At 28.9% G+C, this 15,803-nt stretch overlaps 1 protein-coding gene across 1 annotated transcript; it reads left to right on the top strand.

Moving 5' to 3' along the window:
- The first annotated feature begins 5,334 nt into the window (after positions 1 to 5,334).
- LOC129899699 (probable pectate lyase 18) lies at positions 5,335 to 8,389 on the top strand. Its single transcript, XM_055974726.1, has 5 exons — positions 5,335 to 5,498; positions 5,709 to 6,067; positions 6,674 to 7,055; positions 7,817 to 7,955; positions 8,045 to 8,389. The coding sequence occupies exons 1-5, from the start codon at positions 5,383 to 5,385 to the stop codon at positions 8,264 to 8,266; spliced, it is 1,218 nt and encodes a 405-aa protein (XP_055830701.1). The 5' UTR covers positions 5,335 to 5,382; the 3' UTR covers positions 8,267 to 8,389.
- Positions 8,390 to 15,803: the final 7,414 nt, after the last annotated feature.

Below are 15,803 nucleotides of genomic sequence, written 5' to 3'. Positions count from 1 at the left end.
ATAATTATTCTCTTTTGTATAGTGAATTAGTTGAAAACTTAGAATATTTTATTTGCTTCAACTCTCTTTCACTACACTCATCTCAACACAATACAGTACTCCTCATCTTTCTCACTCTATGTTTTCTTGTAATTTTTTTTTACACAAAACAAAGTAAGATCATTACTATTTATAGGTGAAGAATTCTTCCTTATAATTAATAGGATTATTATGGGATAGTAAATATGACAAATGAATGATTTAGAGATTATATAAGTTACAAGGTATAATAGGTATAATGATGTAGAATAATATATGAATAATGAGTTAGAGGTTGCAAAAATTACTAATCTGCAGAAAAATGCCACATCCCACAAATGTGTAGCACATCTTGAATTGGTAGGATGATGCAACATTTTATTAATATTAAAATGCTACACTAACACATTATATTCATATTGAAACATTCATTAAATATATAAGTAATATATGTTAGAAATCCACTAACAAAGCAAATGTTTGGTCTAGGCGGAAAATGAAGCAACTAAAGCTAAGCTACCTCTCGTCCTATCCTAATGACTAATGAGGGTTCACATCCCCTCGGGGATTTTATACTAAACCTGTCAATTGGGTCGGGTGGACCGATTCAGCCCATTAGAGGGTGGCCCGACCCGGCCTAATATCAATGGATTGGGTTGATCCGGCTCGATCAATTTGACACATTTATTTTGAGAAACTTATATATATCGATCAATTGGGTCGGGTGGACCGATTCAGCCCATTATATATTTATCATTTTTAGCAATAATATTTTTTTATCGAACACTTATAATACATATTTTCGAGAATAATTTATAAAACACGTATAATACAAGTTTTATTCATGGATAATATATTTAATACACTTATAGATTCTTGTGGTTAGACCCGGATCCCCCGCATAGCGGGAGCTTTAGTGCACCGGGTTCAGTGGCGGAACCAGGAATTTTATGAAGGGGGTTCAACATTTTATTACCTAAAATCAGGAAAAAAAAATGTCCTTATTCGGATTCTAACCCGCGAACTGAGACAAACTAAGGCAAAATATTAACCCCCCTTTGCCACTAAGCTAGTCCCTTGGCTTATGTTCAGGGGGTTCAATGTTAAATATATACTCATAAATTAAAAAATTTATTTTATATATACAGTGTAATTTTTTAACGAAGGAGATTCGGATGAACCTCCTGGATACCACATGGGTCCGCCCCTGACCGGGCTGCCCTTTTTTTTAATACACTTATAATACAATGTGTCATATTCTTACCAAACAAGCATAATATATTTTAAAATATTTATAATACATTTATATTGTATGCATAACTCACTTTTAATGCATAGCAGTTTTATCATAGTATTACTGTAGATGGTAATTATTTATTAAAAAATACTCACTCAAGAAAATTTTCCTTTATTTTATACCAAAAAGGGCAGCCCGGTGCACTTAAGCTCCCGTTATGCGCAGGTCCGGGGAAGGGCCCGACCGCAAGGGTCTATTGTACACAGCCTTACCTTGCATTTTATACCAACTTAATTTAAAAAAATAAAATAAAAAATTCCCAAAAATAGGACAATGAATTTAAAACAATATAGTTGAGGTTTGTTATGTGGCTATTCAAGAAGAGGAGTCATGTCAATGTGTTCACTATCTCAACAAATTGTTGGTAATCTATACCATTTATATATCCTTGATTAAATTTGAGGCCACCGGCCGACCGACAAGATAATCCAAGTGAGACTTTGTTTTTCAGTTTGTTGCATTAAATTCAATCTCATAAGAGAAAATTAAAATCAAGATGATTGAATTGTTATGTATGCTTAACAAAATAATTTGAATTGTGTATGTATAATGTAATTTTTCAATAGTAAAATTCCTTTGTGGTATCCTAGCTCTCCGCCCCACTAGCTTGGACCAATTTTTAAGCACATGAAACCTTGATTTCTAGACACAAGGCATGTGCTAATGTCAAGTAAATATGTGAAGGAGATTAAGCTTTAATGCCTAATTCTATTACATGTTAGTGTTCTCTAATTTCACCAAGGGAGAAGGTTAGACAAGAAAGACTTTGATTGAGATCAGATTGTGTGCTCCCATGTTAGCCAGCTCAAACTTTGTATTATTGTATGGTGTGTAATGTGTTCGCTATAACAAAAATAATTTTTAGCTGTAATAAATATGCACATTAACAAATAGTGTTAAAGTATTTTGTCGGCATTAGTTAATTATCATTAGATTTAATGTCATTATAGGCTTTAGAAGCATTAACAAAGAGTGTTAATTGCCACTAAAAAAACATATTTAGCAGCAATTAAACTATTGTCATTAATTAATTGCCGCTATTTTTTTTTTTTTGATGTAGTGGTTATTTCTCAAAATGAATAGGTTGTGTTGTGACTTTGTGCACAGTATTGTTTAAAAGGATTATTTACTTTTGACTAAAGTAGCAAAATTAACACATAAAAATATGACTCAATTAATCCACCTAAATTTAGACAAGTTGGATCGACTTGAGCAAAAATATGCAGAACAAATTGCCTCATACGAAAATTTGTCAAGCATCTTAAAGAATATTTTTTTTTATTGTTTGATAGAAATAACCATAAAATAAGAAAGCATTTTATTAGTTTTGTTTGGTTTTTAAATAAATTATAAGAAAATTAACGCTTGATGATTAGAGTTGGACAAGTTGCTCTATTATTTATTATTTATTATTTAGATCATCTACTCAATCTGTCTCAACTCAAGTAACCTTTTAGGCAAATTAAGCTGGCGTTTGGCCCAAGTTCTCAAATATTTTTGGTAAGTAATTTTTGTGTGAAGTTTTGATGAAGTTTCATCATACGTTTGATCACAAAATTTTTCAAGAATATTTGACTGTTTCAAAAAATATTATTTTATATCCGTAAGTTCTAAGAATTATTTTAAATGCCAATAAGTTCATGTTATCATTTTATAATGAACATGTTCCGTTAAAAAAAATCTTATAACATAATTGATAACAATCAACAACAACAAAATAACAATATGAGCAAGAGCAATACATTAATCGAACTAAAAAATAAATTGTTCTTTTTTTCAATCTTATCACTCAAACTTTTCTTTTCCAGAAGAGGTAATAACAAACTATTCTTTTATAAAATCTTCCACATTCTCCGAACAATTTCTTTCCGACAATAAATGATGGGTATTTTTATAAAATATAAAGTTTGAAATAATTTTTAAATTTTTAAAACTTCATAAGTTCACTTGGGATATTTGCCAAGTAATGATAAATTATATGGTCAAACACAAGTTTTCAATTTTTTTTCAATTTTTCTCCAAAAACTATTTAGGGCCAAACGACATCTAATAATCCACTCATTTATTGATTCCATTTTGACCCCCACAAAGTCAAGCTAATTAACTTTCTCATTTTTGCACCACTACTTCTAAGTTCAAACTAGCTCATTATGAAATATAGTCCAGTACTGATACCAATCCAAACCACAGGGACGGAGTTGAAAGTTCGGATACTAATTCAATCGAATTTAATATTTTTGTTTAAATAATTTATTTATAATAAGAAATTTATTAAATATGTATAAATATTAAGTTAGAAATTAATTATTGACAACTGAAATCGTTATTATAAAATTCAAAACCACCAAACCTCTCAACAGAAAAAGACAAAGGAAACCAAAAGATAGTTCTTTTATTCTGTTTTGTCAAGGGTGCTACATAAAGTAATAACTATTTCACTTGGAGACTAATGAAAATAAGAGGAAACAAAAACTACCAAAGCAAATTATAATTGGGTTGCTTCTCTATGAAGGGTAAATTGAGACAAATGATAAGGATCCTACACAATTCCATAGGCTTTACATGCGTGACGTGAATGAACAAAATACTACAACAATATGATTAAAAACAATGAAATAAGATACTTTCGTTACAAAGAATATATACTAGAAAACTAAATAAGTTGAAACATAATGAGAAAGATTTAATCTGTCTATTTGTTTATTGCTACTACAATATTATAGTTATTTTACACACAAAAAAATGAAGATCTAAAAGCTTTAGTTTTTTAAAATTTGAAAGATAAATATGTGCTACAATATAATTAATATATATATGTATGTATATTTGACGGCATAAAAATCTTTCATGAGTGGAGTTTAAAGTTATTCAAAAGTTTAGCTTTTAAATAATTTGTATGATAAATGTATGTTAAAAGAAATGTAAGTTTAACACCATCAGCATAAATAATATTTATACATCTGATATAATAGATAATATGTGTTATATTTAAGATTATAAATTTCACGCAGGCTAGCTTATATATATATTATGGTTGAGTCGGCTTTAGTTATAATTTATTGTCATGTTGATTGAAAAAAGAAAAAGAAATAGTCATGATCATGTAAACTAAATAAACTGTCATTCCATATTTTATGAGTCAAATATTAATAGAAATACTTTTGAAGAGATATTGTAGGGGAAGTTGAGTTACATTTTTGTTACAACAACAAAACAAAAATTGTTAGATAATTATGAAGCTTCTCAGTTACTATCTCCAATTAAGTCTTTTACCTCTCAAAATGGATAAACAACATTAGGTTAAAGAAAAAGAAAAAGAAACAACATTATATTGGGTAAAAGGAGGAGGAGATGATAATGTTTGTTGTTATTCAGCTACAAATGCGTACTCAATGGCCAAACTATCAATAGGAAATAGTCTTCCCAAAGAAGAATATCCATTAAAAAAATATAATAAAAAAGATCATAAATTACGGAGTATATAATATAATATACCTTACTTGGTTTGTTTAATTAAGAGAGAAGTATTGAGAACACCCCTAAAGTTGGCGCAAATTATTAGCTTCATCTCTGAACTATTGACAAACTTAAAAACACACGTCTACTTGACTAACTAAAGTTAGATACACCCCCGATCTACCATATGACATAACAAGTGGTTTCAAAATCTTGCAGTAGCATGAGACTATTAATAAAAAGTCGAGAGAAGTGTTGAAAACACTTCTAAACTTTGCGAGAATTTAGTGGTATATTTCACTCACGTCACATGATCGAGGTGTATTTAAGTTCAATTGGCCAAGTAAATGGATATTTTTAAGGCTGTCAATAGTTCAGAAATGAAACTAATAATTGACGTCGAGTTTAGAGGTATTTTCAATACTTCTCTTTAATTAATTATGCCAAATTCCCGACTTTTCTCTCTTTATAATCTCCTCCATTTCCCTCTCTCTTTATTCCCCTGTCCCAGCCAAGTATTCCTTTATATATATTCCCTCTTTTTTCTTGATTATATTCTCTCGTATAGTAAAACCCCACTTTACCACATTGAGAAAACACACACAACACATATGGCCACCTCCTTTCTTTCTCTCATTTCCCTCTTCTCCTCTCTTCTCTTAATTCCTTCCATCCTTGCCTCTTCTCCCTCACAAAATCATCAATATGTTGTTGATCAAGTACATAGGTATATTTTTGGCACACATGCCTGATTTGAAAAGAAAAAAAAATGTCATGTCTTATTCGAAATCACACAACTTTCAAAAAAACGTTTCTTTCTTTCTTATAAACTTCATGTGTATAAATACTTTCACATAAATTGAAAAAATAAAGTATATTCAAGTACATAGGTACATTTTTGGCACATATATTTAAAATTGACTTTTTTTCTTTGCAGTAGCATAAATGTGTCAAGGAGGAACTTGGGTTATTTGTCTTGTGGGACAGGAAACCCTATAGATGATTGTTGGCGTTGTGACCCAAACTGGGAGAAGCACCGTCAAAGGCTAGCTGATTGTGCTATTGGCTTTGGAAAGAATGCCGTTGGTGGTAGAGACGGAAAAATCTACGTCGTCACTAACTCTGGAAATGACGATCCTGTTAACCCTAAACCGGGCACTCTCCGGTATGGTGTTATTCAAGATGAGCCTTTATGGATTATTTTTGCTAGAGATATGGTGATTCGATTGAAAGAAGAACTTATTATGAACTCTTTTAAGACTATTGATGGAAGAGGAGCTAATGTTCACATTGCAGGTGAATTATATTTATATATATGTGTATGATCACTAAAGTTTCGATAATTATTAAATTCTGAATTCATAATTCTATCAAGTAAACAAAGTTCAGTACTAAAGATTAAATTTTAAGGTTAAACCTGTTAAGTTTAATAGCATGTTTGATTAAAAATTTTTATAGCATATTTGTTGAAAGTTCTGTATTGGAGTCCTAACTTCTGTTTCCGGAATTAGGTACTCTTTATTCTTTATTGTTTAATTGGTTGTTATTGTAATATTTATCGTTGTTGCCAGTTTGTGTTCTAAAACTGCTTCATGAAAAAAAAAATCTTTTTTTAGCCTTCAAAAACAACTTCTATTACTACATAAAAACACATGCACTATCAGAAAATTGTTAATTTCTCATGGGAAATTTTGGACGAATAATCGGTAATGTTTCCGATGTATACGCAATCAATGAATCAAATTTCGATAGGATGTCTGTCAATAATGATTTTCTGATAGTAACACATATTTTTTCCTAAAAGCTTGGTCAAATAATTCATATTTCTATATTATATATACTTTTAACCTGTTAAAAATAATTTGACTAAATAGACTATAAATTTTAAATTTGATTTTTCAGGTGGACCATGCATAACCATACAATATGTGACCAATGTTATCATCCATGGAATTCATATACATGATTGTAAGCAAGGTGGGAATGCTATGGTGAGGAGCTCCCCACAGCACTATGGGTGGAGGACTATATCAGATGGTGATGGAGTGTCCATTTTTGGTGGGAGTCATATTTGGGTAGATCATTGCTCCTTGTCTAAATGTGTGGATGGTTTGATTGATGCTATAATGGGGTCCACAGCAATTACCATATCTAACAATTACATGACTCAACATGATAAAGTTATGTTATTGGGACATAGTGATTCCTATGTCCAAGACAAGAACATGCAAGTTACCATTGCTTTCAATCACTTTGGAGAAGGCCTTGTCCAAAGAATGCCAAGGTAATATTATAAATCAAAAAGCAACTTTAAACTTGTCCCAAATTTAATTTATTCAACATTTTAGTTAAATTAAATGATGGATGTGTTAAACTTGTCCCAAATTTAATTTATTCAACATTTTACTTAAATTAAATGATGGATATGTTAGGCCAAGTGTAGGTATATAAGTTAGTCCGGTTAAAATATTTCGTGTTCATGCATGGTTCAAGGGTCGCACTTCAAAGGGTATGATAGAGACAATATGTTTATACCCTAATGCAAGCAGTAATTGTTGTTTCCATGGGACACATGATTTATAGATCACAGAGGAGACAACTTTACCATTGCTCTAAGACCCCCTTTCAATTTGGTCTAGTACATTTTAACTGCCACTCAAAATCTGTTGGGAATTTTAATTGTTTGACGAGTTTTGAAGTCAAAAATGTTTATTTTAGAGAATTAATTGAGGTGCCCGGTCAAGCAGTTAAGCTATTAGATTAAAAAAAATAAGTGTTTTTTTTTAGTAACAGCAGAAACTGAAAAAAGCAATGACCAACCATAAATTATTGGCTCTAATAATGTTGACAAAAGTATTTTTCGAATTGATTAGCCCAATATACGTTGCGACAATCCAAAAACTACTCTTTGGAAAGACACTTATTTTAAACAGATTTGGAAAGTTTAGCCAAATTATTATATTATTAGTAATATAGTGGTGAAATGTTATACAATATAATTAATTTGATGAAATTGTTGATTTAATTTTTGAAACATTGATGCAGATGTAGACATGGTTATTTCCATGTGGTGAACAATGACTATACTCACTGGGAAATGTATGCAATTGGTGGAAGTGCTAATCCCACCATCAATAGCCAGGGCAATAGATTCCTTGCTTCTGATATCAAATTCAGCAAAGAGGTAACGACATATCGTTATTATTAATTTATTCGCGCACAAATAAATTATACATTATAATCTCAGCATAACTAGATCGTAAATTTATATAGGTGACGAAGCATGAGATAGCACCAGAAAGTGAATGGAAAAATTGGAATTGGAGGACTGATGGTGACTTAATGTTAAATGGTGCATTTTTTGTACAATCAGGAGCTGGTGCCTCTTCAAATTATGCTAAGGCTTCAAGTTTGAGTGCTAAGTCTTCTTCACTCATAAGCTCCCTTGTGTCCGACGCCGGTGCCCTAAGTTGTCGTAAAGGTTTTCGTTGCTAGCTAGCTAATTAAAGTGTTTTTTAACAAAGACGAGAAAAAATTACTCTATTGTAACTTCTTCTTCTTTTTTTTTTTTTGGATTTTTCTGTTTATGCCTTTTTGACTTTGATTATGAAATACAACCTCTACATGTTATTTTCAGCCACAAGGACTTACAGATCCCATTCTAACTGGCTTCTCTATAAAGCAACGTACTTCAATATGATTAAAATATATATATTGCTATAAATTTGAATCTTGTGAATGTCTTTATCTCCCTTTTTCATTGATTCATATAGGACATAAAGGGGTGACAAAAAGGGTCTAAAGGACAAAAAATTGGTTACAATGGATATATTAATGAAGACAAAGGTAAAGATTCAAAGCATTATCAACCAAAATTAAACCATACAAAGTGATAGGGCAATTTCAACTACCAATATTCAAGCCAATGGACATGCATCCTATTTGAAGATTATTGCAATTGCAGGCCATATTGTCCTTAGTAACATGCACCATACCCCACGGTAAATAAAGAATCTTGCGGGAATTGCAATAACATAATTATCATTATATTATATTTAAATGCAATAATGAATATGAATAATTATAACCAACAGTCTATATAAATATCGCTAAAAACTTTGGTTACTCTGAATGCAATGACATTAATTTAATTGCGATTGCCACCAAATGTCGTTGTTATAGTGATAACTAAATATGCTAACCTTCCAATGATGGCCCTAATTAACAAATAGAATGATATTAAACTCCCACTCTCGACAAGAAAGGGGATTTATTAATTAAAAAATAAGCTGCAGCTAACAACTTCTTATCAACATTATTCAAGCATAATGACAGACTCGTCGTGCATTGGTCAATTTTTACCTCTTTTTTTTTTCATTTGTAAGTTGTAATTACTAATGTCATTTCAAATTTTCAATTGTCCAAGGTTTAATTTCTTCTTTTATTGAGAAATATGTAAGATTTTTGGCAGTACTGGAATATAAAATGCTTAGATTGGATGTTGAAAATGTCATATAGAGACAATAATAGCTAGTTAGAAATTACTCCTAATTATTTCCTTTCCAACCAAAAATAAAAATAAAAATAAAAATACTCCTAATAGAAAATAAAGTCTAACGATGCTACATTACAACAAATAAATTAAAGGATTTTGAGATAATAATATAATTGTCGCTATATTATACTTGATGGCAATAATATTATGGATATTTATAACCGGCATTCTATATAAATGTAGCTAAAGATTTTAGCAACTTTGGATGCAATAATGACATTTGCTCAATTTTTAGTAAATGTTTTTGGCGGCAATAAATATTGTCACTAAAAGAAAAATCTATTTTCACTAAATATTACTTTTGTTGTTAGTAAAGAGTATTTGATTTGAAATCACCATCTAATCATATACCTTTTGAACCAGACAACTTATAGTAACGACGTATCAAATATTAATCAAATTTGAAGCCAAGGACAATAATGACGTGATGAGAGACTCTCTTCTCCACTCTTTAAGAGTTAAAAGAAGTATTTCTATACAAAGCACAATTAAATTGCTCTGTATATTAAAAAAAAAAAGTTGCTCTCTACAAATTTTCATCATAGAAGTAAAGAGATAGGAATTGTAAGGCCTCTATATATCAAATTGGAGTATCAAAATTAACATGGGAAACTTACATAAATATACTATATTAAGAAAATATTTATCATTTATAGCAATAATATTCTTTTCAATGAACACTTATAATACGTTTATAATACAGTTTTAATATATATTAGCGAGAATAATTTATAAAACTCATGTAATACAAGTTTTATTCATGAATTTATCACACACTTTAATACACTTATAATACATTGTGTCATTTCTTACCAAACAAGTATAATATATTTTAAAATACTTATAATACATTTATATTGCATGCATAATTCATTTTTAATACATGACAAATATATCACAATATTAATATGTATTGCTATAAATGATAATAAATAAAAAGTATCGCTAAAATCAATAATTATTTATTAAAAAATATTCTCCCCGGTAATTTTTTCAATTAACATTATGCTTTTCCAAATTCCCTTCCTTAATTGAAGCAAACAGTGGTCAAATATAATTACAGTGGTTTGATTCAATTATAGTACTCCTAGCCTCTGGGACTTATATGATTTGACCATGTGGAAGACAATAATCACGTACAAAAAAGGAAAGAATATTGACCTAACTGGAATTTTAGTTACTAGTAATGAGAGACAATTGATTTACTTTTAGGGACACAATAATTTCTGTATTTTGAATTTCTCACCTAATTTTGCGTTGTTTGATGGCCTGCATGCCTCGTAAGTCAAACAACAATGTCCCACAAAGTGCGTGACGTATTTCTATTTTAGAGATAGAAAAATAATTTTTGATAGATTCCTGATTAGAAAAAAAAAACTATATCAATAGCAATCTCAAAAAATAACAGAATCACAAAAGACAATATATATTATTAAATATGTTACTATTTGATAAAAGGCTCAATTAATCAAAGGCTCAATTAAATTTGATAAAATATAGTATTAAATGTAAATAGAGGCTTAACTATTATTGATCATGTAGTTCGATTTTTATATATATAGTAGCAGAAATCAAACTACATGATCAATAACAATTAAGCCTATGTTTATATTTAATACAAAATTTTATCAAATTTACTTGAGCCTTTGATTAATTCATCCTTTTAGTTGTTATTTTTTTTTAAAAAAAAGGAAGACCATCAGTTGGAAGTTTCGAATTTTAAATATTGGAGAAAAGGAAGGAGGATACAAATATGTATTGTTATGTTGGAAAAAGACGGTTTAAAATTAATTTTAATTTGTAGAGAAAAAATCAATTTTAGAAAAGAAGAGTCGCCATTTAATTTTTTAAAGAAATTAAGAAAACTTAATTTAAAAGCCCCTAACAGATTTAAGTCTTAAAAATTTAGAAAAAAAGGTAGGATGTTCTTATTTTCAATTAGGCCATTAAAGTTCTAACTAAATAATATCTTAAGTATTTTTTTATTATCTAAATCATGTTAAAAGAAGAAATTGAAAACATGAAAATCTATATTGTCAAATAAAACTACTAGGAAATATAATGAACAAAACTAAGTGTTTTTATGAAATAATCCTAACACATGCTAGCTAATTAATGCTAACACACGCTAACTATAAAAAAATTCTATCATTAATTTAATTATTCTTAATACATGCTAACTAAAAAAAGACTACTAATCAACTAAATATAAAATATAAAATAATTAAATAAAATAAAGCTGAGAAAAGATTTTACCTCTTTCCAGGCAGCGAGACTGAAGACGACGAGCAGAATACGACTTCACCACCATCCAAGAGCTTGACAGAACTCCAATCCATAAAAAGAAAAATTAAAAATTTAGACTCGAACCTTCGTGAGTTCGACGTTATAAGATCATTGTTCTTAGCCTAAATTTTGACTTTAATCTCCTATTTTCCTCGAAGAAAAATGTAGATTGAAAACTAGAAATTTTCACAACTTCTAAGCTGGGGACAAGAGTCCAAAATCTTGGCCAAGTTAAGAAATTTTTTAACTTTGGGTGGCTAAAAAAACCTCTACTTCTTCCTCCTTCTTAATGAGAATAGGAACTTTTATATAGGCTCAAAAAACTCCAAATCCTTCAAAGATTTTCGATGTGGAGATTGACAGTTTTTTTTATTATAAAAAACTAAAAATTTCAAAAATGTAAAGTATAATTAAACTAATCTAACTAACATTATATTTAGTTAAATATAAAATCTTTTTGAGATGATTTTCGAATAACTACATAAATAGTAATCAAAGATATAATTATATAGAAATATGTATATTATACTAAAATTTATAAAAAGATAAAAATAGTTAAGAATAACATGAAAATATCTTTGTTTTTATAAAAGCTAATTATTTCAAAAATGTTCGAAATTCAAAGAAACTCGATAACTAATTTGCGTTATAGAGTATCAAAATTGGGTGTCAATATGTATAACTTACACAAATCACATAGTGTAAGGAGCAAATTACATCCTATTCCTATCATTTTTCATTTTACAAAAATCTCTTCAAATTTGTGTCATCCGGATACATAGAAGTCATCTAGATACATTAATTCTGATACATTGGACAACTTGGTTGTTATGTTTAAAAAGAAAATTAAAGGTAAAATTAAATGTTAATTCCACAAATCATGCAAAACAAATTGATATCAATCTCTTTCAAATTCAAACAATTCAAATTTCAAATGGCCTTCTCCCACTTTATCCCAAATCGTAACAAAATTTCTTGTTCATCTTCTTCTTTATCCATTTTTTTTCTTTTAGTCATCAGTTATCAAAATTAGGCTAGTAGTCTTTCTGAATGTAATAGCTGAGAACTGTGATTCTTCGCTTTAATTATTTTTTATAACTTTTCATCTACAAATTTTTGATAATATGAAAATATACCTTTTCTTTTGCCATATTATAGAGCAGCTAATTGATTATTATTTTTTGCGATTTTTGTTGTTAATCTTTTTCTGATATATAAGAGTTTGGGGATATTTTCATATTTAAACTTATATATTCATGTCTTTAATTATTTAACTGATACATAATTATTAAAAATTGTATAATGTATCATGTATCAGGTGTTGTTATGTATATGCAGTCTTTAATTTGTGTTCATATTTATTCAAATTAGAAGGTTAGATGTCCGTGCACATTACCCAAAAAATGCACTTGATACATAAACCCTAGTGTTCTATAGCTAAAGCATTGTGTATCAAATTAATTGAGATGTACATGATACATAATATATATTTAAATTCAATAGTTTCAAACTTTATTACAGGTATCATATACATATCAACTCACAACTATGTTATGTATCACACACAAACAAAAATTATTGGCAACAATTACATTTATAATGTATCTTTTATAAAATACAGTGTTTTTTCAAACAAAATAATCCATAAAGATAGTAATTTATCATGCACTGTTTTTTGGGACATGATACGTAAATTCAAATTTATAATAAATGTATTTGATACATAGCGACTATCATACAATGATGTATCTATCTCAAATCTAATCTTTTATTGGCAATAATTACTTATTTAACGTATCTAGTAGAGATATGATACTTATCAATTTAAACAAGATACATAAATAGTAATGTATCATGATAAAGTTAACCATCTCGAAAACACAATTCAAATTTAATGTTTTATATTGTTGAAATGAAGGCATTACACATTAATTTAAGAAACAAAAACAACTAGATACATTAAAATTTTGAATCTATATGTATCATAAAAAGACGAACAACAAAAATCGAAAAACAACAACAACAATCTGATCTACTGAAAGCAAAAGAAAAAAACCTAAACTTTTAAATCCCTTTTTTTGGGGGGGAGGGGGGGTCTTTTCCACAGTCACTTTAAAGGACGAAGATACATCCTTGTTCGGCTTCACCTTCTCAACTTTCTGATTCGTCATTGATAATGAATCGTGCAATTGTTTGATCTGCTTTCAGCTAATCTTCATCGTTAGATCAGTTAGATCAGTCATAAATACGATCAATATTAGGTAAGTTTAACTGGGTACTCCCAATGCTAAAAGGAGCATCATCCATATGTATCAAGACTTTGAATATGCAAAATAAAAAAAAAAACAAAAAAAAACACAGATGTATGAATTTTCAGATAGAAAAGACGAAAAACTACTTATTCAGAAAATTGAAATCGATTGGCTGGAAAGAGAATAAATTTGAAATTCAAAATTGTAATGAATAAAGTAACTATTGATTGATGGAGTAAAAATAGGAGAGATTGAAGGAATGAAAATAGAAAAAGAGAATAAGAAGTGATGTATTTGGATCTTTGGGTTTTTGGAGGAAAAAGATGGATTTTTGAAATATTTTAGAATGATAGAGAATAATAAAAAATATGATAAATAAGGATGTGTAGATATGTAATTTTTTCTTCAAAAATTTATCAACTCGTAGAACATAAATTATAGGTAATAGTAAGGGGAAAAAAAACTCTATTAATTATTAATCATTTCATCATTTCATATTAACAGTTGGAATATTTTTACAGACTTATCGATCAAATTGTCAAACCATTTCGTTTAAATTATTATTTTAATAATTGCAAGTCTAATTTCATTCTCTTATAACCGTGTACTTGTATTAAACAAAATACTCATGACTTTGCTATTTTTTTAATTTATAGTTATCATTATTTTAACAATTTTCAATAAAGTCGGTATTAATTTAAGTTCATATAATTAATTTAACAAAGATAGAAGAGTTTATTATTTATTTATGTCCCACCAGAGGAGTTCTTCCTCGTATTTTTTTTTTAAAAAAAAATCTTTGTTGTAAGAATTAATTTATTGGTGTCCTAAGGTGGTGTTCCATAATGCTTTTATGAGAATGGGCCGTATAAAGGCAGCCCAAACTGAAACGGGCTACTTTGGGCTTCATCAAATCTACATTGGCCCATAGGATATGGTCTCTAATTTCTTGAAGCTTCTGTGCAAGATTGTGGTCTTAAACATATCAAAATATTTCGAGTATCAAGACCAATCAATATCCGAACGGAACGGATTCGAACTTCTCCTAGAATAGTTTCCGGTTCGAAATGACATGTGTTCAAGAGACTGGAATTACTTAAGATCATATAAAGAGATTAAATTATCTTTATCCCACTGATGTTGGACACGTGACATCATATTTATCACTAAGAATAAATGAAAAGTATAAAATTATTATTTTTTTTTTTTTAAAAAGACATTTTAAAAACGAATTTATAATAAAATAGTGACACACAAAATAAAATTGAGGGAATATAATAGTTGGGCATTTCTAATTAAATTTCTTCTTGCAAAAGCAGTTTCTATACCCACAGTACGGTCCTTGTTATGACATTTTCACATTTAGATACTATTGTTGTACTATAAAATATGAAGCTGGAATTCAAATCGCAAATCAACATCTACTCCTTACTTACGAAAGCAGACTGAAGGGGAAAGTCACATAATGCAACACAACAAAGCAGACTTGGATTATATATCCGAAAGGTTTGCTCTTCACCATTCGACACACTATCTAGTGGAGATTTAGTTATCTTTAAGTAAATTCTCCATTCATTTTGATGATGAATTTTATGATAACAAGAAATTGAAATTAATGTTCGATATTTGCTATACGATGAATAACATAATCTTGACGAATCATTGCTCAATTTGGTAGCTAGATAATTTAATATGAATTAATGTTCAAGTAGTAAGGTTATTTTGAATTTCAAATATTAAAATAATACTCCATATGATAGATAGAATTATTATTATCAAAGTGACCGATAAATTAAATGTTTGTACTATCAATTTATCTGACCAATTACAACAAGTTTCATGCATCTTTTAACTTTATCGTTGTTTTAACTTTATTTATGGTTTGTGTTGCATGAGCCTACAAAATTTAAGATAATTATGTTTTTTTTTTTACTTATGA

Source organism: Solanum dulcamara, chromosome 8, assembly GCF_947179165.1.
Source record: "Solanum dulcamara chromosome 8, daSolDulc1.2, whole genome shotgun sequence".
NCBI lineage: Eukaryota > Viridiplantae > Streptophyta > Magnoliopsida > Solanales > Solanaceae > Solanum > Solanum dulcamara.
Note: the sequence above shows the minus strand (reverse complement) of the source record. Positions and strands in the feature narration are given on the sequence as shown.